The 24,036-nt window shown below is 51.7% G+C and overlaps 2 protein-coding genes across 4 annotated transcripts in view; both read right to left on the bottom strand.

The window, feature by feature from the left end:
- Nucleotides 1–6,242, bottom strand: part of XYLB (xylulokinase) — a 36,320-nt gene extending 30,078 nt beyond the window's left edge. For all 3 annotated transcript variants that reach the window (XM_059664414.1, XM_059664415.1, XM_059664416.1), the window contains exons 1-3: nt 6,086–6,242; nt 4,760–4,842; nt 796–865 (exon numbers count right to left, since the gene is read on the bottom strand). In XM_059664414.1, coding sequence (XP_059520397.1) covers nt 796–865; nt 4,760–4,842; nt 6,086–6,142 — 210 coding nt within the window. In that variant the 5' untranslated portion in view covers nt 6,143–6,242. The remainder of the gene's footprint in view (nt 1–795; nt 866–4,759; nt 4,843–6,085) is intronic.
- An 8,516-nt stretch (nt 6,243–14,758) lies between these two features.
- On the bottom strand, nt 14,759–24,036 carry SLC22A14 (solute carrier family 22 member 14). Its single transcript, XM_059662927.1, has 10 exons — nt 23,215–24,036; nt 22,449–22,552; nt 22,088–22,242; nt 21,624–21,792; nt 20,760–20,880; nt 20,398–20,495; nt 19,909–20,123; nt 17,905–18,013; nt 17,112–17,318; nt 14,759–15,388 (listed from the first exon to the last, which is right to left on the bottom strand). Exons 1-10 carry the CDS (start codon nt 23,725–23,727, stop codon nt 15,211–15,213), a joined length of 1,869 nt encoding a protein of 622 aa, XP_059518910.1. The 5' UTR covers nt 23,728–24,036; the 3' UTR covers nt 14,759–15,210.

Genomic DNA, 24,036 nt, shown 5'->3' with positions numbered 1-24,036 from the left:
CCCCTCCACCACTGCCCCTCGGTCTGGCTCAGCCCTCTGAAGCACATTCTGGCCAGCCTGCCTGGTGGAAAGTCATCCTTGACCCCCGTCCTCCAGTGTGAGTCAGGGTCAGGCTGATAAATAAGAAATCAGACTAGTTATCTCAACAGAAAGAATTTCCTACAGGAATTTGGTTAGACGGGTATTGGAGGACTGAAAAAGCTTTGGGCAGACACATTCAGGGCTGCCTTTGGCTGGCCTCCAGTTTCAGGGCTTTGCGTCCCATAGGGCGTATCAGGCAGCTCCCAGCCCGGTCCTGCCTGTCTGTGCGGTCCACACCCTCGGTCCTGTGGCCCCATGGGTCACCTGGATCTGGCAACAGGCATCTTCCTTTCTCATTGGCCTGCTTGAACCTGATGGGGCAGGTCACCAGCCACCATTCCGGGGGAGGAGGGGTCTGGGGACTGAGCACTAAGAACCCAAGGCTGTGTGTGATCTCAGGGCATTAGGGTGGTCACAGGCCTGAGTATTTGGGAAAGGTCTGCTCTGTGGTATCTGGAAGGTGGAGACTGGCTGGACCTTCCAGCTGCCATGGCTCCCGAACCCAGAAGCCCTTTGGGAGTCCTCTCAGCTCAGTACTGACACCAGCTGAGGCCGGGCCTGGCCCTAGGAACCACACAGCCTCTAGTTCCCCATGAGGACTTGGCCTCAACAGATGCTCTCACGAGCTGCCACCTTTGGGCTTCCTAGCAAGTCACCAGGTCTGCTGGTAAGGCAGACGGGGGACAGGAGAGGGACAGGGATCCCTGTGCTTACCTGGACCCACATCAGGACTGGAGAAGTCACTGTCAGACCATCCTGGTGAACATGAACTCCACCCTGAGTCCTACAAGGAGAACAAGAGAGAATGAGGGACAGAGCTGGGGCAGGGGCCCAGCGGCAGCAGATCCTGGGTAACTCCAGTGGAGGCAGAAACTCCTCCTCCTCCAACCTTAAGAGGGGACACTAGATTGAACAGGCATGAATGCTGAGTGAGATGGAAAGAGAAACCATGGAAATTGCCCAGAGTGGCAATTCTCAGAAAGCACCAGCAAAAGCAAGCCTTGGAAGGCAGGCACTGGTGTCACTTGGTGCAATGATCAAGAAGGGACTGGGGGAGCATGGGGTTGGAGGAGAAGCCCTCCCAAATCCATTGCATTTGGAGAGGGGAAGGTGTGGCTACAGGAGGAGCTGCACCTGTGAGAAAAGTTCTTGGCTATCAGACCGAGTCCTTGGATTACAATCTGTGGAAGGTTACCTGGAACCCTCTCCCGCTCCTCCTCACCCCTGCAAGGCCCTCATCCAAAATGATAAACTAATTAGAAATAAGATTTAAAATAACTATGTGCACTGGGTACTTTTTGCACTTCTGTTGGTCAGTCACTGGGCTGAGCTCAGCTGGTTGGTTCTTCTGGTCTCACTCATGCATCTGTCATCAGTTAACTGTAGCTAGAGGGCTCTGCTTCCGGGGGCTGAATTCTGCTTCTCTTAGCTGGGGAGATGGGGGCAATGAGGCCACAGGTCCCTCAATCTCCAGCAGTCTAGCCTGAGCTTGTTCATGTGGCGGCTGTACAGGATTCCAAGAATGAGAGTAGATGCACGCAAAGCCAATCGAGGGCTGGGGTTAGAATTGGCACAATGTTACCTCCCCCATGTTCTACTGATTAAAATCAACAGGTGGAGAAAGGGCTCCGTCTCTTAATGAAAGGAGCTGCAAAGTCACATAGCAAAGTCACATAGCAAAGGGAGGCATGGAGGATGACGGTCATTTCTGCAATATACCACAAGGTGCAAAATCCCTATGTTAAGCATATTAAGATATACATGAAGTGCTCAAAAGAACTGAGCAAATGGGAAAACACAGTCTGTGCTTAGGCAGGAAGACTTGACCTCTTGTCAATTCCCTCCAAGTTAATTTATAAATGTAATGTGATCTCAATAAAAATATTAATAACTTTGCTTTCTGGAACATTAAATGCTGATCCTAAAGTAAGCATCAATTAAGGACGAGAAAGAGTAGCCATGGAAACTGAAAAAGAAGAACAATCAGAGAGGACCAACAATTCCAGATATTAAATCCTATTCTAAAGCTGGAATAATTAAAACAATGTGTTACTGGCTTATGAGCGGACACACTAACCCAGTGATGATGAACCTATGACACACGTGTCAGAGGTGACACGCGAACTCATTTTCTTGGTTGATTTTTCTTTGTTAAATGGCATTTAAATATATAAAATAAATATCAAAAATATAAATCTTTGTTTTACTATGGTTTCAAATATCAAAAAATTTCTATATGTGACACGGCACCAGAGTTAAGTTAGGGTTTTTCAAAATGTTGACACGCCGAGCTCAAAAGGTTCGCCATCACTGCACTAACCAATCAAGCAAAAAAAAAAATGCCTAGAAATAGACCTAAACACACAGATAAATTTAGCATATGATAAGGCTGGTATCTCAAATCAGCGAGGTAATGATGGGCTTCTAAAAAAATTATGTTAAACCACCGAAGAGTCATCTGGGGAAAAATTAAGTGTATGTATAAATGTCATGCCATGTACCTAAAGAAACTCCCAAATACTTTTATATTGGAAAACTGAAATCTTATAAGAGCTAGATGCAAACATAAGTGAATTCCTTCATAATCTTGAGTAAGGGAGGCTTTTTAAAGTATGACTCAAAATCTAGAATAGGAAGAGATGGAGAAATTCAATGGCATAGAAAACAAAGACCCATGTATGGCAACAACAGCAAAAACCCATACACAAGTCAAAATAAACAAAAATCTGAGAAACATATTTGTGATTCATGTAACAAGAGAGATAATTCCTCTACTATGTGAAGAGCTCCTAGAAATTGATAAGAAATAGATAACCAATCCAATAGAAAAATGGGCAAAGGACATGAAAAATAAATTCATGAAAAAAAGAAATTTGAGTAGGTCTTCAACAGATGAAAAGACACTCAGCTTCATTCACAATCTCTTTTACGACCACCCCGAATTGGCAGTGCTGTGGGAAACACTCTCATGTACTGCTGATGGGTTGCAAATCAATACAATCCCTACAGGAAGCAATTTGGCTACATCTTCCGAAAGTATAAATCTATTTGCTCTTTGATCCAGCAATCCTATTTCTAAAATTTTGTCTTACAGATACACTAGTACATATCTGTAATAGCATCTGTAGGTAATTCACTACATCATTTCTCATTGCTAACAACCCAATATCCTTACATAGGAGATGGTAAATTTACCCAATGGAATATTATCTATATCATAAAATGCCTGTGGTCGTCACGCTGTAACCGCAGAACAAGCAAACAACTGGTCATCAGGAGGTGCATGGAGCACCTCTCGCGGGCCAGGCTCGCACAGGGCTGGTGGGGCTGGGGCAGTGGAGGCGGGGCCCGTGGCTTGCATGGCAGAGGCGGAGCCCGTGGCTCGCGCAGGGCGGGTCTGGGTCTTGCACAATTTCTTGCACTGGGCCTCTAATGCATCTATAAAAAGAACAAAGCAGTTCTACGTACTGACATGGAAAACACAGGCAAGTGACTGTGAAATGAATAAAGCAAAGTACAAAATGCTATATATGGTATGCTTTTTTCTGTGTAAGAAAGGAAGAAAATAAGAATATTCTTATCTGCTAATATTTCCATATGAAACTCTGGAAGGATATACCAAAAACTAACAAAAGAAGTAGAAGAGGCCAGGAGGGAAGAGATGAGATCATAGAGGGATTAAAACTTTTCAATGTAGGCCTTTTGTTTCTTTTGAATGATGTACCAACTACATGCAATGCCTATTAACAAAACATTTTTATTAAAACAACCGCTTTGGAAGAGAACTGGCAATTTCTTAAAAAGTTAGACATGCACCTACCATACAACTTAGCCATTTCTGGGTATTTCATTTCCAAGAGAAATGAAAGCTTATGTCAACACCAAGACTTGTATGTGAATTTCACAGCCTCCTTATTTATAATAATAAAAAACTGGAAACAACCCAAATGTCTCTCATCAGGTGAATGGATAAACTAGTTGTGATCCATTCATACAGTGAATACTACTGAGCAATAAAAAGAACAAACTACTGATAAACATGGATGAATCTCAAAATGATTGTATTGAACTAGAGGCCCAATGCATGAAGATTCATGCAAGAATGGGCCTTCCTTCCCCTTGCTGCCGGCACTGCCTTCGGTCCGGCCCAGAGCCACCTTTCCGCCTTCCCACGCTGCCCAGAGGCCCAGAGTGGCTAGGACAGTGTGGAATGCCTGCATCCCACCCTCCCTCCCCCCGGCCACTCAGGCCTATGTATGCAAATTAACCCGCCATATTTGTTTGGGTTAATTTGCATACTCATGCCTGATTGGCTGGTGGGCATCACAAAGGTACGGTCAATTTGCATCTTTCTCTTTTATTAGTGTCGATTAAAATGTCAGATTAAAAAAAGAGTATATGACTTCTTTTATATAAAATTCTCAGACCCAGCACAGTACCTGATGCAAAGTCTTAATTGGTACCTACTGCTTATATGCATGAATGAATGGATGAATGAATGGAGCTGCAAAGGAATGGAGGAGGGAGCATTCCAGGCATAGAAAAAGCGGTGCTGAAGACCACAACTCCTGCAGTTGGATGAAGCCAGAATAGTATGTTTATGGATGTTAAAGGTTGAGTGAGGGCCCCCACAAACCAACACCTCACACACAGAGAAACATGCACACGAGGTACATACCCAAATTCTGGTAGGTCTCTGTCAAAATGCACGCTGTCCTCATAGAAGACATTCATCGCTGCATCAACAGCAACCACTTTCACCTGCAAAGCATTCGAGACGATGGGGCAGAGAATTTCCCTCAGCTGCTACGCAGGGCCAGGGACAAACTTCATCAGGTGAAGTGAGGCGTTCAACCTGGAGACCTTCTGGAAGGCTGGGGTGCATTGTCGTAACCATGGCAACCAAGCCTCACCTGGGGACATGCCCCAAGATTTAGTACAATGAAGCTGAGACTGCGTTGAAACACCTTTGTAGCTCAAGGAATCTCTGTCCACCAAACAGCCAAAGCCAAGACCCTCTTGGAGAAAAATGTTCACAGATGAGCTGATTCCTGGCCAGGAGGCCTGAGAAAGCCCTAGAGGCGAAGGAATGGCAGGCTAGGGTTTGGAGATGCCTCTGGGGGACCATGTCTGCAGGGATCTGAGAGCCAGGCAAGGCCCCTGGGCTGTTCCCACAGGGCATGGCCGTGGTCCCGAGACAGACTGTGTCGCAAAGCAGCAGACCTCCAAACCCAGGGGTACAATTCCTTCCCCAGACATATGGGGAAACTGAGGTCTTAATGCAACCAGCCTTACCCAGGGTCCCATAAGACTTTCTGCTGGAGGACTGGTCTGCCTTCCCTAGCCCATCTGAGAAGAGAGGTTTGACTACAACTGTGCTGATTCCCCAAGTTAAGAAGGGGCGCCTTTGGCCAATTTTAACTGCCTGCCTGTCCATGGAGTCCTGGGGACTGCACAGCCAGTCCTCTGTCACCACTGCTGGGCATGCTGACCCGGGCGGGCTGGTGCCAACCCAGGATGGAACAAAGTTCAGGATACGTTGTTCCATTTCACCAAAAAAAAAAAAAAAATTCAAGCGGTAATCTGGTTCCAGGCCACCGGTTATGCCTGTGTGCTCACCTACCGTCCGCCTGTCCCCCCCTCTTACACTGGCTGAGTAGCTTCGGGGTCCCATCACTGGTGGCCGCGCCTTCCGGCCCCCCTGGGCACTTCCCCACCGCGCGCCCCCAGGATCCCGCCGCGGGGGGATGCGGGGGCCGCCGTTTCCGGGAGGGGCGGGGTACGGGCCAGATCGCTGCCGCGTCTTGCGAGCGGGAGTGGGGGTGGGAGGGGTATCACGGGCAAGGCGTCGCCGCGCAGGGGCGCCGGGTCCCCGAGAAGTCCGAGAGGGAGGTGCGCCCACGGCTTGGCCTGGGTGTCCCCGCACCGGGGTCCCCACCAACACGCCGGGCGAAGCGGAGGCGGCGGCCCGGCCCCGGCCCCGGCCCCGGCCCCGCGACAGTACCTGCTGCGTGCTGAAGTCCCAGCCCAGGCAGCAGAGGCGAGCGGCGGGCTCGGCCATGGCCACGGAGGCTCCGGCGCGCGCCCGTCCGTCCTTCCCGCGGCGTGACTGTCGCCGCGCTCCGACGCCCAGAGACGCAGGGGCCGCCCCTCGCCCCGCCCGGCCGGACTCCTGGACCGAGTCATCCGCCGGCTGTGCTCTGGCTCCACCTGCCGGGCGACGGGGGCGCGGACGCGCTCGGTCTCGGGCTGGGACGCTGGGACTTTGAACCAGTGCACGGGACAGGCGCGCTCTGCGCAATCCGCTCGCACCAAGCCCCTACCCTGTCCCTCCTCCCCATCCAGCTTTAAGCCAGCTTGCCCCTGCCTATGTCTGGTGGCCCTCGGCCTGGAGACCTTGGGTACTGGAACAGATGCCCACGCATGGGGGTGACTCTGGGGTCACAGGGAAAGGCGCCCTGGGCTGGAGGCAGTGGGCTCCAGCAGGCCCTGTCCTGACCCAGCCAATCTGAGTGTCTCCCCATGTGCCACATTCCACCTCTGTATCCAAAACCAGGACTCCTGAGGTGCCAGAGCATGGTGAAGGGGGAGAGAGAGCCGGGATTACAGTAGAGGCACTCCCTTTGCTCCTGGAGCTGGGGCACCTTCCCTCCCCCTCATTCCACCGGGCCATGTCCTTCTGTCCCTAGGACTGCCTTCTTCCCAAGTCCTGCCAACACCCACCTAGGAGAGGTGGTCCTCTCGGGAGCTTCCCAGCCCCCAGATGCAATGGTCTAGTTACCTAGCTCTCTCTTTCTGAACTGCCTGGAGCCCAGATCCTCTTCTTGGCCCAAAGTCCCAAGATCACAGCAGAGCTGGGCCCAGAGCCAGTGAGTTGGACTCCAGAATCCACATTTAACCACTAAACAGGACAGTTTGCTGGGCAGCCTTGCGAGAAGGCCGGTGGCAATACACAAACGTCTCAGGAAGGCTTTCTCAGGCTCCTTTCTCAAGGCCTCACAGGGAGGCCTTGTCTTGCTCAGGGTGCCTTCCTCTTGGCCTGTGGCACCTCTGCCTTTCTGGTGACTCATCCTTTCTCTTGATATAATAGCCCTTTCACTGTGGCCACAGAAAAGACTGGGGGTCTGAAAGCCCATTTACTTACGAAAGGTCTGATCATTAGCAAGGAATGAAGACAGATCTCTTAATTCCAAACTGTCAGTGCCTCTCCTATTGTCTTCCTTGTTGATGTCCTGAAAAGGGGCACCCAGTGGTAGAGGGATTCTGGGAAGCCATTGGCTTGGACGTTTCTTATGTCACCGTTTCTTAGTCTCCAGCAGGGCTCTGTCTCTTACCCAGGCTCTAAATGGGCAAAGCCCAGCCACAGAAGAGGAGTCACGTGATCCATTTGCATACTAGGAAGAACACTGAAGATACTACTCGGAGAATGGGGGCCAAGGGAAGGAAGGGAAAGTTGGTTCCAAAGTGGTTGCAGGAGGCCTGACCCAGGGCAGGGGTGCTAATGGGTGGAGAGAAGTAGATGGACTCAAGAGGTATTTTGGAAGCTCCGGGACTCTGTGGACTGAGAGAGGGAGAGAAGTCAAGGACAACGCCCCGTTTTCTGGTCTAGGTGACCTGGTTGGCTAACTGTTGATGCAGAAAAACACCCTCAAACTTGGTGGCTAGAACAACAATCTTTTGTTGTTCCTCACACGTCAGCGGGTCAGCAGAGGGCGAGCCGACCTAGACGAGGGCCAGTTGGGGTGGCTCTGCTGCGCGTGTCTCTCATCTTTCTCTTCCTGGGACCAGCAGAGTACTCCCAGCATGCCCCTCTCCTAACGCAGCAGAGCGTAAGAGGGCGAGGGCAAGCGTGTGAGGCCTCTGCAGGTCTAGGCTTGGAAATGGCATCCGCACTTCTGCCTCTCTGACCCCCACGGGCAAGTGGTGGGAATGAGACCTGGCAAAGGTGGGACACGGGGAGGAGGGAGAACCATGGCCACCAATGCCATCGGCCACAGGCCACGCCCAGATGAGGGTGGCTCTGTTCTCGGAGTTAGGAGACATGGATGCAGAAGCAGGCCGGAGGGAAGAAGGTGAGTTAGGCAGGACCCGGAAGGTTGGTGATGCCTGTGGATGCTGAGATGGTGAACAAGCCGTTGGATGTGTGGCTGAAGACAATGGGTTGGAAATGAGCAGCAGGTCCCGAAGGGAGTGACCTAGACTGTGTAGAGAGGATGCAGGGTGGGACAGCTGGAGACCCCCAGAGGCACCTGCAAAGGACAAGTCAAGGCGCAGGAAGAGACCATGAGGGAGGGGGCAACAAAGCCCATGGAAGGACCTTCCTGGGAGCTAACGTGCAACAGGGTCAGGCGCTGCAGGAAGCCTGTCCCCTTACAGCAGTGAGGAGGCGGGCCATGGAAACCTTGCAAGAGCAGACCCGGGGTGCCCCACAGGCCATAGTTTGTAAGATCTTTTTTATGCAGCACTGTTTTTAGGCTTTCTTTCTGTTGTTGTATGTATATCTAATCCTGTGGTTCCCAGACCGTGTGCCTGAGAAGCTGCAGGGAACCCATAAGGGTGCCCGGGATATTTTTACTCTTCTAAGCAGACACAGTGATTCTCAGCGTCTGGCAGGCCCCCGTGCACTGCTAACGGGAGGCAGCTCCCAGCCCAGCATTAGATTGCGCTGCACGCCTCTCCGGGCTGTTCCACCCTGTCTTGGCCGCACTGCGCTCTCCGCGGCTGCAGTGAGGAACGAGTACTGCAGGGAAAGCAAGGTGAAACAGAAAACAAGGGTGGGTATCCCATCTGATCCCAACATCTGAGACGCTGCATAGCGCCCCACGGGCTCACACGTCCCCTGGGGAAGTCATTTTGATTAAAAATGAAATATTTTCTCCTCCAACTTACGTGTATTATTTTCTTCAAGCAGCTACCAACTTGTTAGGGCATTTAGATATGTTAACCTGTTTGCACCTAACTACTTAATAAACAGAACCGTTCGCATTTCTGTTGTCCTAGGCCAGTGATGGTGAACCTTTTGAGCTCGGCGTGTCAGCATTTTGAAAAACCCTAACTTAACTCTGGTGCTGTGTCACATAAAGAAATTTTTTTATATTTGCAACCATAGTAAAACAAAGACTTCTATTTTTGATATTTATTTTCTATATTTAAATGCCATTTAACAAAGAAAAATCAACCAAAAAAATGAGTTCGCGTGTCACCTCTGACACGCGTGTCATAGGTTCGCCATCACTGTCCTAGGAGTACCGTGAAATAATTGTTGAGGTTCTAAGAGTGTCATGAAGGCCAGCCAATTGGGAAACCGGATCTAGTTGGATGTGTCTAAGTGCTCTGTCATAGTCAATGGTGCGTTCACCCCACATTTTACTATGCAGGCTCCCTGTGAGTGACACTTGGGTGGACATCAGACTTATATATAGTTTTCTAAATGAGTAGTTTGAAGGGAGAAAAGTTACACCGGGCTAGTGTGGCTCAATGGTTGAGTGTCAACCCATGAACCAAGAAGCTGTGGGTTCGATTCCCAGTCAGGGCACATGCCCAGGTTGTGAACTTGATCCCCAGTAGGGGGACCACAGAGGGGGTGGGGGACAGCGGATCCATGATGTTTCTGTCTCTCTATCCTTCTCCCTTCCTCTCTCTAAAATAAATAAAAACGTATTTTTTTAAAAAAGAGAGAAAAGTTAGAAGTATATTGGTAGCTTTAATCTCTATCCCTTACACTTCTAAGATAAAAATCACTAAGTCAAAAATAATCAGAAATTAGGAAATAAAGTAGACAATTATAATTTAGGCTCACTAATTTATTATACATATCTGTCTGAAATTTTATAAAAGATTTCATCTTGGAATATGTCAGAAATAAGTAAATCTACTTTCCATTCTATCTTCGTCAGGGCAGTGGGAAGCTGTTACGAGTTGAAAATAGATGTTTGAACTATAGCCCCAGGGCCAACATCACACAGAGTTGTTTGTCCAAGTTGGAGGGTGAGGGCTGGGTCCTGTCTCCAGTTAAATAAATCACTCATGCAACTGAGGTTAAGATTTTTTTAAAGCTGAATTTGTTTTTAAACCTGAAGACAAATTTGATGGACTTTGATGTTTAAGGAAAACAGATTCCAAAGAGTTCTGTGTGTGTGTGGGGGGGGGGGTGCTTATTTTTAACAAGTGTGAATACTTCTGTTGTATATGTCTTTGTACTCCCCTCAGAAGCTAATTTGACTTTAGGAAAATTAAATATTGTTGTAGATATCTTCCATTTTTCTGATTTTATTTATTATTTTCATTAATCTGAGAGAGAGGAACGGGGGAGGAGAGAGACAGGGAGAGAGAGAGAAACATAGATGTGAGAGAAACATTGAGTGGACAGTTGCCTCTGACTAGAGATTGGAGATCAAACCCACAACTTGGGCATGTGGCCTGATCAGGAATCGAACCCACTACCTTCTGGTGTATGGTATGATGCTCCAATCAACTGAGCCATACCAGCCAGGGCCATTTTTATGGTTTTATAGCATTCCTCCCTTGGCACCTGTCTTTCCCCCAGTACATGAGTGTGTGAGGCAGATAATTAAATCCAGTAGCCCTGTATACACAAAAGAAAGTTCTGGAAAGTCGTACTCTAAGTTATTAACAACTATCTGTGGGAGGGATTTAGAAATTGGTGGTTAGGAGGGGACTTCTGCATTTTAATTAACTCTGTATTGATGAACTTTTAACTTTTCTGCTAAAAGAAAAAGAAAACCAGCCAACCAAGCAGTAATAATGGGGGGATCGCAAGGTGCTTAGGACTTTTAAACCAGTCTCTTAAGGAATCAGGGGTCCAAGGGGAAATCAAAAACAACACACTATATAGGAAGCAGGAGGATGAGAACATCCTTATCACAATCTTTGGGATGTACTCAGAGGTGAGTGCACATTCTCACATGTTTTTATTAGCGACTGAAAGAAATTCTTTTTGACTCTAAAGAGAGAGAGGAAGGGAGAGAGAAAGAAGCATCGATTTGTTGTTTCACTTATTTATGGATTCATTGGTTGCATCTTGTATGGGCGCTGACTGGAGCTCGAACCCTCAACACCGGTGTTTGGGGGATGATACTCTAACCAACTGAGCTACCCGGCCAGGGCCTGTGGGACAGTTTATCAACCAGTGAAACTTCATGCAATTTTGACATGTCCCTTTCAGTATTACACCTACAAACCAGTGTGATTTGAACGATGTGTGAGACCGATAAAAGGAAGGTTCTAGGCTAGTACTATCTAGTAGAAATAGAACGTGGGCCACAAATGCAAATCACGTGGGTAGTTTTAAATTCTCTGCCAGTCCCATTTTTAAAAGTTTTTTTTTTTTATAGGTGCAATCAATGTTAATATCTTATTAACTCAATATATCCCAAAGGTTATCATTCTTACATACTAGAGGCCCGGTGCCTGAAATGTTTGCATGGATAGGGTCCCTAGGCCTGGCCAGTGATCAGGGCTGATCAGGTTCCCCACCTCCTTCCCTTCCCACCCCCTCCTTCCCTCATTCCCTCAATGCCCCACCACACCAGTTGCCCACCATGTTCTGCACTGCCCCCTCATGGACAGCACACATCATAGCGAGTGATCAAACTCCCAGTCTCCTGATCAAACTCCCAAAGGGACACTTTGAATATTAGCCTTTTACATATATAGACTAGAGGCCCAATGCACGAAATTCGTGCAAGAGCTGGCCTTCCCAGCCTGGGCTGCCTTGTGGCCCGGTGGCCCCACCGCCCCCCACCCACTGGTCGTTCCAGAAGGTCATTTCGGAAGGTTATTCTGCCGTCTGGTCTAATTAGCATATTAGCTCTTTATTATATAGGATAAGCAATATAAAAAATACTGATATTTCCTGTTTTGTTTTTGTACTGTCACTGAAATCCAGTGTTTTCTGTACTCATAGTACAACATAATTCCAACTCTCCACCTTTCAAGCCCCCCATAGCTGTATCTGACTAGGACAGCGGTTCTCAACCTGTGGGTCGCGATCCCTTTGGGGGTGTCGAACCACCCTTTCACAGGGGTGGCTTAAGACCATCGGAAAACACATATATAATTACATATTGTTTTTGTGATTAATCACTATGCTTTAATGATGTTCAATTTGTAACAATGAAAATACATCCTGCATATTAGATATTTACATGACGATTCATAACAGCAGCAAAATTACAGTGACGAAGTAGCAACAAAAATAATTGTATGGTTGGGGGTCACCACAACATGAGGAACTGTATTAAAGGGCCGCGGCATTAGGAAGGTTGAGAACCACTGGGCTAGGAGCTATTGGATGGGACAGCGTGGGTCTAGCGCAGTGATGGCGAACCTAGGACACGCGTGTCAGAGGTGACACGCGAACTCATTTTCTTGGTTGATTTTTCTTTGTTAAATGGCATTTAAATATCTAAAATAAATATCAAAAATATAAGTCTTTGTTTTACTATGGTTGCAAATATCAAAAAATGTCTATATGTGACACGGCACCAGAGTTAAGTTGGGGTTTTTCAAAATGCTGACACGCCGAGCTCCAAAGGTTCGCCGTCACTGGGCCTAGCCTGTTAAAATATATGATGCTGCACCTTCTGTAATGTGAGGACGCAGCTAGAAGGCGCTGGCTGTGAATCGGGAAGAGGGCTCCCCCCCACTGTGTTGGCACCCTGGTCTTGGACTACTAGCCTCCAGAACCACGAGAAATAAACTTCTGTTGTTTGTAAACCAAAACATTTAACTAATTAAAAAATATCTATAATGTCAAACTCCAGGTCCTATTAGCTGTGGATTGGATAAACTAGGTAGGTCCTGTCTGGAAATGATTGACAACCCTGGCTCTAAGGAAAATCTGAGTCACCCAGGGGTGCGAGGTCTGGCCAGCAGCTCGTCCTGCAGCCACCAACACAGCCCCGTCAGGTTTCCATCCTGACCCATCTCCTGCTCCTGTTCCCTGCAGCGCTGGCTGAATCCTTCCAGCAAAGTAATTTGAAGTGAGGTGCTTAACGTGGCTAATCTTTTGCCCTCACAGCTCACAGAGAAGTCCCCCAGAAAAAGAAAGGGGGGCCTTGAAAACATCCTGTCATCCTCTGAACAGACACTTTACGAGACCCTTTGTCTGGGCAATCCTGGGAAACAATGGAGAGACCAGAAAATGACACTGAAAGAGAAGGCAAGGGCACCCACTTCTCGCTGTTCCAACGTTTAGGAGCACACGCTCAAAGCAGCAAGCTTAGGACTGGGTGCCAGAAGCCACCCAGGAGACCCAAGGCCTCCCTGCCCGCTCCCTTCTCTGTGCTCTCAGAAGCTCCTGGGAGTTAGCTCCTCCCTTGCAAGTTGATCTGCCAATAAACTGGCAGAGAGAGGAGGGGGAGAGCCAGGCCTTGCCCTCAGGAACCACCCCCCTCACCCCTTCCAGGGAGACAGGAGGTAAAGCCTAGGACCTGACCCAAAGGTTTCCATCTGGCTAATGGTAAGGATTCCTGGGCTTTGCCTAGGGGGTCCCCACGCTGGGAAGGGCAGACTCACCCTCAGGGCAGTGGGGACTGTGAGCTAGGGTCTGGGACTTATTCCCAGGGTGATGGAGGTCAGGGGTCAGCCAAGCTGGTGCCATCAGGAAAAGTACCCCCTAAAGGAGGCTGAGATGGGTAATCCCCAAGGCCATGCTTATTTGGGAAAATCAAAAGAAAAATTGGCCGTAACCGGTTTGGCTCAGTGGATAGAGCGTCGGCCTGCGGACTGAAAGGTCCCAGGTTCAATTCCAGTCAAGGGCATGTACCTTGGTTGCGGCACATCCCCAGTAGGGAGTGTGCAGAAGGCAGCTGATGGATGTTTCTCTCTCATCGATGTTTCTAACTCTCTATCCCTCTCCCTTCCTCTCTGTAAAAAATCAATACAATATAAAAAAAAAATTGACAGTGTGGCTCAGTGATTGAGTGTTGTCCTACGAACCAGGAGGTCACAGTTCCATTCCTGTTCAGGGCACATGCCTAGGTAGTGGGCTCAAACCCCAGTGGGGGGCGTGCAGGAGGCAGCCGATCCATGATTCTCTCTCATCATTGATGTTTCTATCTTTCTCTCTGAAATCAATCCTATATAATAAAACCCTAATATGAGAACAACAGAACGACCGATCGCTATGACGCACACTGACCACCAGGGGGCAGACACTCAATGCAGGAGCTACCCGCTGGTGGTCAGTGCGCTCCCACAGGGGGAGCACCACTCAGCCAGAAGCCGGGCTCACGACTGGTGAGTGCAGGGGCAGGGGCCTCTCCCGCCTCCGCGGCAGCACTAAGGACCCCTTGGGGGTCCCAGACTGCGAGAGGGCACAGGCCTGGCTGAGGGACCCCCCCCGCCCCCCAGTGCACGAATGTCATGCACCGGGCCTCTTGTAAAAATATATTATATGTAAAAAAAAAAGAGCAGCCTCTGGAGTCAGACTGTCTGACTTTGGATCTGGCTCTACAAAAGAAGGAAGAAAGGAAGGAAGGGAGGGAGGAAGGGAGGGAGGGAGGGAGGGAGGGAGGAAGGGAGGGAGGAAGGGAGGGAGGAAGGGAGGGAGGAAGGGAGGGAGGGAGGGAAAGCCCAATGTAATAGTACAGATGGGAGTTCTCATTCCTTCACCTCCCGGCCCCGCCTTGACAGGTGCACCCAGTGGGCCTGCACTGGAGCGGCAAGTGCACCCACACCAGCAGATGCCTGGGCTAGAGGACATGGCAATGTGGAGGTGCAGTCTTGCCCTTGCCTACTCCTGGCCCTCACAGACTCAGCCCACCGCACACTCCCTCCAGGGAGCTCCTTGCTGTCCCCAGGGAGTAACTAAAGACAACAGGGACTCTGGATGAGCCCTTCCAACCCACCATCCTCTGGGCCTGGGTCTCCAGGTTCTCCAACACCAGCTGGGCCGAGCCATCTCAAGTCTAACATGGTACCTTTATTAGAATTAATCACGCCTTAGCTCCCCCCAGAGGAGCTATTTTTGGATCTCGAGGGCTAACCTCGGAGCAGGGCTGACCCTGTCCCCGGGCTGAACTTGGCCCAGAATTTGTGGCCTGAGATTCACGGCCCCACACTCAGCCACTCAACTCCATCCGAGATCGTCCGAGGGCCTGGCCCTCAGGCATCCTGTCTGCTTGTGCTCGCCTCTCTGCTCCTCGGAGGCGCGCTGAACAAGGCTGGGTCCGGCTCCATCATGGCATTGAGAAGGGTGTTCTTTGCGACCTCCTCACTCACTTCACCATATAGTTTAGCCTCAGCCAACAAGTCATCTTTGTTCAAACTGCTGCTCATGCCCCTGAACAAGCCATTGGAGAACAAGTCATGAGTCATATGCTTTGGAGCCAAAAAAAGCAGCAACTCGGGGGCGGCCCCCCCTCCCCACAGCAGTGGGATGACCGGCTCTGCCTTCCTGAGAGGTGGGGCTTTCCCACACCTGCAGGTCGTGAGCCTGCGCTGGACCCTGGCCTCTAGCCTCTAGCATCGGGCCACTTCCATCTCCTGACTCTAGCCGGACCCTTCCCTCTCCTGTGCCTTTGGGGTCCTACCCACCATCTTCACCACCACCATTTGCTGAGCACTTGCCGCATGCTAGACACAGGGCCAAGCTCTATGTGGCTTTCAGCCTCCCTAAAGCCCTGAGAGAGAGGAAGGCTGGGCTACATATGTTTTTAACCTGTCTGTGCCTCAGTTTCCTTATCTGTAAAACGCGGGATAGTGACAGGACCTACCGTGCACGCAGTGGTGGTTAGGACAAGGTGTGAAAAACGCATGTATAGGACAGGACCTGACACGTGATACATGTTCAATGCCTGTTAGCTATTGTGATTACTATGTTATCATTGCATTTTGCAAACGAAGAAACTCAAGGTACAGGAAGAATCTCAGCGGTCTTCGGTAACTTCCCCGTGCACATCTAGGAGGTGGTAGCAGAGACAGCAATCCAGGCCCTCGGCTCCAAAGCCTGTGTTCTTAGCGACTGTGCCGTCGCCCTGCTGCCCTGCACTCCCCTTGTCTAACGGGGCAAACTCCTATTCATCCTTCAAAGCCCAACTCACATGTCACCTCGTTGGGGAGCCCGCCTCACCTCCCCACATGAACGTTCCTCTCTCCTGGGGCTCCTATAGGTCCTGACATTCCTCTGTCAGAGACCATTAGTGATAACTCTTTGCATGTCTATCTCCCCATAAACCCGTGGTCGGCAAACTGCGGCCCGCGAGCCACATGCGGCTCTTTGGCCCCTTGAGTGTGGCTCTTCCTAAGCCTTAGGAGTACTCTAATTAAGTTAATAACAATGTACCTGCCTATATAGTTTAAGTTTAAAACATTTGGCTCTCAAAAGAAATTTCAATCGTTGTACTGTTGATATTTGGCTCTGTTGACTCATGAGTTTGCCGACCACTGCCATAAACTATCGCTTGCTCTTACCACTGACAGCCCAACCCTGGTGGTGCCAATGAGCGTCTGAGGAGAATGGTGGGGAGGAAGACAGGAGAACGAGAGAGGCAGTGACCCCTGTGGTATGAGCGGAGGACCCCTCACTATTGCTTGCAGAGAGTGATGCACTCTGTTGGCCCAAATCCCAGAAATGATGGTTCTGCCGATCACAAGTCTTCTCCAGCGGGCACTTAGGAGACCAGGGTGCCCACGAAGGGGATGGAGTGGAGCCTAGTTCTTAAACAGGGACCTGAGCTGCTGAGGCCGAGAGAGCTGATCTCAGCCAGTGCCCTTCGCCCTGGGAGGGCAGGGAGCCCAGGGCATCTATAAGGTAGCGCTCAAGGCCAGGCAGGCTTCCAGGAGGTACAGAGAGGAAAGGACCTGGCCCAGGCTGGATGGGAGAGCAGGGGCTGGGATGGGTAGAGTTGGGTGGCAGCATCAGGAGAGCGGGAAGGAGCTATGGACACGGTGGCTCTTACGCCACAGGCCCTTTGGGCAAAGGGGCAGGAATGGACAGCACTTGACGTACTTTCAGAGCTTGAGAACCAGGCCCTGTGTTGACCAAAGCCCTCACACACACCTACCTCCTTCTGTACAAGGGAAAGTGATCCAGAGTATCGGAATGGGGCAGATTTTGCGTCTCTGGAAGCATATAGAAGAGGGACAAGGACAGAATGGCTGAGATGCAGCCAATATAATTGGTGATGCTGGGAGGACTCCAGGTGATGAATGCCAGGGACACAAATGATCCAGATGCCCAGGCCAGAGTCACCAGCCCCAGACCCGTCGTCCTGGAAGGAAAGATCAGAGCTTGTCTAAGGGGCCTCGGAGGCCCAAAGGCTGGAAGAATCAGCTCCCCCCAATCCACAACCTCCAGCCTCCACCCTGTCCCCACACCCAGCGTGACCTGGGAGAGTGTAGTTCTCTGCTGGTCAAAGCAGGTAGTCATTCCTCTGGGCCTACCTCGTGGGGTCAGGAGTGGGAGAAGTAAGACCCACGCAACCCTGAGGGGGTGTGCGGAGAGAGCGTGGGTCCGAGGACACTGGGCCATCAGCGAGCTCTCCCGCGGTGAAGGGCCTGAGACTCAGCCACAGCCCAGCCGGTCCGTGAGAGGCAGACACCGGGACAGACTGCCTGGGCCAGTGCTAGTTCTGCCAACTCGCTCTGTCTGACCTTGAGCCAGTGCCTTTACCTCTTGGATTCTGTTGTCTTACGTAGGCTAAGGATGGTGTTTGGGAGCTGTTTTTGTGAGGGCTTGATGGGATAATCCATGTAAGCTGCCTGTCACCGGGTGAATGCCCAAGCTTAGCCGCTGCTGTTCATCTTGTCATTGTCCCGCCTTCTCACCCGCATGGCCTGCTCCCACCAGGCCCGTACCTGAGGATGGTAGGCAGGAGCTCGGCACCGTAGGCGAAGAACAAGGTGATCAAGGCGGTCAGGCTGATTTGTCCCACCAGGATCAACAACATCAGCGTGGTTTTCAACTCTGTAGCCAGACAATGTGACCACCTGAGTTTGGGGCAATCTTCCCATCAGGCCAGGTAGGGGAGGTCTGCCCATCAGCTCTCCCTGAACCCCTCTCAGAAGGCATCTCAACAGTCCATCCCTACCGCCTGGCCAGCCCACTCAGGCGTGTGGTCAGAGGAGAGGGTCCGCCTGCTGAGGCCCAGCCAGCAGTGGGGGAGTTGCCGGTAGGATGGGAGGTCACACCATCTACTCTGCTGGGCTCGGCCCCCACACCTGTGCCTCCAGGCAGTCTCCTGTCTTCCACATCCTCCCCCAGAGCACCCCCATCCGTAGGTGCATTTGGGAGGGAGAAAGGAACCAGGAAACGCCATGCCTCAGGCAGGGGAAGCCACTTGGAGCTGAGGGTTCACTACCCCTCCTCGTCAGCCTCTGCTGGCTCCTGGTCCTGTCGGCCCCACTCCCCACTCTGAGCCCAGCTTTTCTTGACCCTGGGATGAGAGCAGACATCTCTAGCGGGGATTCCAGTCCTGGTTTCTCTCACTGGGTGGAGAATTTTAAACATTTCTGCTTGACGCATTATAGACTCACTTAAAAAAACAAAAACACCACCAAGCAAAAGAAACTGAAAAAGGAATTTGTCTCACCATTTTGTTTTAGCCAGTCCACGCTACCAACGTCTCAGAGAACGAAGGTCCCACCCAGTCAAGAGGCTCACAATTCCAACCCTCAGAGAAAGAGAGGGCGCCCCCTTGAGGCAGACCCTGGACACAGTGGCCCTAGTCCAGGCCCCAGCAGCGGAGGGGGTCCTTGTGGGCAGCAATTCTGATTGGGCGAAAACTGACATCTTAATGTCCACATCCTCAGCCCTGTCACTCTCTAGCCCTGTGAGCTGACCTGGAGGTGGTGGTGGAGGGGGGGTGTTACTCATTTGCCCTAGGGCTCTTTGAAATTTTGAAAATATTGCCAGCTTCCCAAACCCCTGGCTTTCCTTCTTTAGTTCTGAGCCTATGGGGCACCAGGATGCTGTGCCCCTGGGTTCAGCAGGCAGGTTCTGCTTTCCTGGTAAAGTTACAGCTAACAGGCATTTTCCAATCAGAGGCTACAGATGAGAGGCCACGCCTTGGGTAGCAGTGGAAAGATTATTTTTGCTGCATCTGTTCACATTTTTTTTTCTTTGTTTGCTTGTTAATCCTCACCTGAGGATATTTTCCCACTGATTCTTAGAGAGAGTGGAAGGGATGGGGAGAGACACAGAGAGAGAAATATTGAGGTGAGAGACACATCGATTGGTTGCCTCCATTGGGGCTGGGGATTGAGCCTGCAACCAAGGTATGTGCCCTTGACCAGAAATGAACCCATGACCCTCCAGCCTATGGGCTGACACTTAGTCTATCCACTGAGCCAAACAGGCCAGACCTGTTCACATGTTTTTTTTTAAGATTTTTAAAAAATAGATTTTTGAGAGAGAGAAACAATGATATGAGAACAAAACATCAATCAACTGCTTCCTGCACACCCTCTATGGGGGATTGATCCCATATATTCTGACCAGGAATCGAACCAGCAACCTTTCGGTGCACTGATGCATCTGTGCACACCCAGGGATGCATCACCTGATCTAATGTGGATTGAAATCAAGGGAAGAAGGCTGTCCACACAGGGACGATTACTCCAGACAGCTCACCCTCTCCCAGGCCTCTGAGAGCTGTGAGTGCCTGGTCTTGGGGACCCCACTGCCCAGGGAGGGCAGTGCTCTAGCGATTAGTGCCTGCTCTGGAGGTACCTGGGCCCCTGCAGAGAAGGCAGGTTGTAGGTGTAGGATGCTGACTCCCAGGGTGGCTTGTTGGAGAGACAGGGCAAGAGGCACGAGGGAGGGATTTGACAGAAGGCATGGGGAGGGGGAAGGGGGTGTACCTGAGGGGATGAAAAGAATAAGCAAGTTCAGGAAGCTGCCTTGGAAGAGAGACCCAGCCATAGTCCACTTCCTCCCAAAATGCTCAAAGAGAAAGAGGCTGCACAGCCGGGCAGGCATCCCCATCATGCCAGGAATTATCGCGCTCATCTGGTACTTCACACCAAAATCCCTCATCTTCAAGGTCAGTGTAGAATAGCTGTGACCAACACTAAACCTGGAATGAGACCGGAAGATAACTACTCAGAGAGAACGAGAGAGAGAACACACACAGATACCCTCATGCAGACGGGGCAAAATGAAGACAGAAGCGAAGGAGGGGGAGCAGGGTGGGAATGGAAGGGAGAAATACACACAGATCTGGAATCTACCGGCCACGCCCCGTCCTTAGGCCTTGCTCCCTTGCAGCCAGGCCATGCCCCATTCCTTCACCAGAGCTCCTGGCATGCACTTCTGTTTGCAGTCCCTGCTGGCCAGCCTTGGGGACTCACCACACACAGCCCATCACCAAGGTCACTTTGCGCAGTTGACTATTGTTATAGAAGTCCAGGATGGAGGCATTGGTCACATTCTTTCCAGGCACCTGTAGCTACAGGACAAACAGGACCAGCCAGAGGCAGGGCGGGGACCCCAGCTTGCTCCCACCCCTAGAAGACCCACAAGGCCCTGCCCCCACAGTGCCAGCCTGGTCTCTGGTCTTCCCCTGATGGGATTTGATTTTGCTGTCACTGTTCCCTTCAAGCAGTGGGCTAGAGACACCCTCTGGGCCAAGGCCCCACCTGAAAGGATGGGGCGGGAAGAGGCCCTTCCACAACCCCCAGCCCTGCCCTACATGGGGCCCGAGGCCTCTTACCTTGTCCAACAGACTTAAAGGAATGGTCCTCTTGTTCATGTCCGCTGCATAGCGCAGTACGTGCTTGGCTTCCTCCACCTTCCCCTTCACCAACAGCCACCGAGGGGACTCTGGGAGAATCCTGCATGGCACACCCTCCTTTATTCATCACTCCAAGATGCCCCAGACACCCGAGTAGGCCCCATCTCTGCCTCAGGGGTGGCCATCCTGTCCCAGCATGAGGTCATTCAGATAACGGAGGCCTTGAAGGTGACCGTCAACCCCAAGATGTCCTCCGTCCCTCCTTGGAAGTTCGTCCCTTCCCCTTCCTAAGCCACACACAGGTCCCGCAGCTGCTCGGTGTCACCCTGGCCATTATTTCCCCTGCCTGGCAGTGTCTTTCCTCTCAGCCACCTTGAAGAGCTCAACTACTTTCTATCTCCAGGGTCATCCTCACCTGCCCAGGCACATGGAGGGCACTGTCTTCCATGCCCACATCCTTTATTAGAGCCCATCCACATCGCTGGGAGTTCAGCCCAACACTGTGTCCCCTAAGTGGCTCCATTTTTCAGTCCCTCCTCATTCCTCAACTCCCTGCTGCTCCAGGGAAGTCAACTCAAGACCAACTTGACTAGACTCTTTTTTGTTTGCCCTCAACCCTGACCATTCCTTGTCCTTGAATCTTGCCTTTTGGTTTTCTGACTGGCTCTGGCGTCCCTTTAAGGGTCTCTTCTGAGGAGGGTTAATGCTGGGGTTCCAGAGGCTCTGCCCCTGGCTCTCTCTCATCTCATCCACTCACTCCGTCCCTTCGAGGATCCTTCCCAACCCTCAATCTCCAAGTCCGTCGGACCCAGCCCCGGGCATGCCCCGGGCCCCTCGGCTTACCAGATAAAGGAGACGAGGAATAACACGGGGGCCGTGCCCAACAGAAACAGCAACCGCCAGTTGGAAAAGCTGTAGGCAAACGCACTCAGGAAAATGAGCCCCAGAGAATAGAAGCACTGGCTCAGGATGATGGCGTGGGCCCGGTGCTCGCCCACTAGCCACTCAACAGCTGTGCAGAAGCCAAGAGGACAAAACCCGGTTAGCTCGGGGTCCCTGGGGCGGCTCCTGCAGCCAGCCTTCTGAGACGCCCAGCCCCGCGTGGGACAGTGCAGACTGGGCACACATTCTCCGTCCCTCTAGGCAGCCTGAGGCGGAGGCTCCTTCCTCCGCTCCACGTGCCATTGGATGGCAACTCGGTCCTGCCGGCTCGTGGCCCCCCCCCCCACCCCCATCGCCTCTAATCCCACCCTCCCGGTGCACCCTCCCCTCCATGCACCCCGTCCGTCCGTGCAGCCTGGCCTCACTTAAAGCCATGCTGGTGATGCTGTGGCCCACCAGGGCCTGGGACACCCCGAAGCGGAAGAACAGGTACTGGTGAAAGCTGTTGACGAAAGCTGTCCCAAAGCCAAAGACGATGATCCCCACGTTCGACAGCAGGATGGAGGGGTAGCGGCCAAGCCTGCGGGCATCGAAGGAAGGCTGTGTGTCAAGCGCACGAACCTCGGAGTCCGGCCCCAGCCCAACACTCGGGCCAGGTCCTGAACCACCCATGGGCCTCCAGCGTGTCCCCACCCTTGCCTCCCTCAGTCTGAGACTCAGCTCTGCGTGCCCATGAGGGGGAGGCAGGAGCGCCCCGGGGACCGGAAGAAACTCTGGGAGACTCACTTGTCACTTATGAACCCGAAGATGAGCGCCCCCGTCAGGAGGCCTGTCAGGAACATGGACTGCACGGCTTCCGGGGAAAATTCCTCACCACACACCAGATCAAACTGGGGATTACACGCAGGGGTTGGCCGCAGGCCTCCGCCCAGGGCCAGCCGCCTGGTTCCCGAGATGGAGTCTCCTCCCAGGGTGGGCGTTTAGGCAGAAGGGGCCTGGGACAGGGACAGGCAGCAGGCCTCAGCTGTCACCCCTGCCGTCCATCCTGCATCTGGCACACTCTGGGAGTTAGGCCTGAAGGGAGGGACCAGGGGCGGAGCCAAGATAGGGGGTGGATGGAGAGGTCCCTGTTTAAAGGCCAACATCACTGAAGACCCTTCCCCAAATGCAGATGCTGGGCTCCAGCCCAGAGGTTCAGATTGGCAGGTCTGTGCTCTCAAGGGCCCAGGTTGCATCTTAGACTGCTTTTTTCTCCAGTTCCCTACCTTCTGTGAGTTCAGAGGGCAGAGCCACAACTGCAGAAGCAACTCCTTGGACAGATGGCAAACCCTGCCTCTGTCCCTACCCCCAAATCCACTCTAGCTTTCTGGCTAAGATGGGCGAGGCTAGAGCCGGGCAGCGAGAATTCAAAGTTTCTGCCTCGGCCCTTCCTCTGCACGGTGACCTTGGGCCAACTGCTTCCCTTCGCTGAGACTCAGTTTCTCCACTTGTTTGGGGAGGGGTGGGGCACATCTCTGGGCCCATGCTACCGGCAACTCAGGACAAGTCGCACCTCATTGATCACTGATCGCGTCTTGCTCTCAGGATAGACCCACCCCTGGCTGCACGACTGTGTGTAGTTGAGGCCGTACTTGATGATGGAATCCAAATCCCAGCTCACAGGCAAGAACATGCGGCAGGTCAGGAAGCTGCCGTTTACGTCCCGGGGCAGGGTGAGATTCAGCTGCTCAGCCTCTGACAGGTTCGGGCCCACGGCCAGAATCCAGCTGGTGTTGCAATAGGCCTTCTGCTCTGCGGCCACGAGGAGGTCAGCGTACATGAACACGACCGCCAGGAGGTTGGGGATGAAGGACAGGGCCACCAGCCTTCGCTGGAAGGGGCCAAACTTCCCCATCGCTTCCATGATACTGGCAAACTTGTCACCCTGGTTGCTCTCTATGGACCTCAACCTGCGTAAAAACAAGTCCAGAGACCAGGAACGGGGTTGTTCTGCCGCCACATGCTGGGGTAAGTCCCTGTAAGAGGACCGGGGTTGGAGCTCCACTGAATTGTCTTCATGCATCATCTGTTCAGAGAAAGAATGCAGCTCAGTGTCTACCAGCCAGAAGTCAGGGGCTGGCGTGGAGCCACTGACTTGAAATTGGCATGTCTTAGAACAATTTGGATTCCAGCCTTGATGTCCTCTGTAGCTCCCCACTTTGCTTCTGAAGTTTCTTAGTTAATTTGTCCCCCATTGGCCCGCCCATTCCTATTTCTTGAATGTTTTAGACAATGTCCTGCTAAGTGCTGAGTTCTCCGACAATTTCCCTGCTCCGAAACTTAGTTTACACACACACACACACCAAGGCACTACCAGTCTTGCAAAAGTAGAGTT

This window comes from Myotis daubentonii, chromosome 14 (assembly GCF_963259705.1).
Source record: "Myotis daubentonii chromosome 14, mMyoDau2.1, whole genome shotgun sequence".
Taxonomy (NCBI): domain Eukaryota; kingdom Metazoa; phylum Chordata; class Mammalia; order Chiroptera; family Vespertilionidae; genus Myotis; species Myotis daubentonii.
The sequence above is the reverse complement of the archived record's forward strand: the minus strand, read 5'-3'. Positions and strand labels throughout refer to the sequence as shown.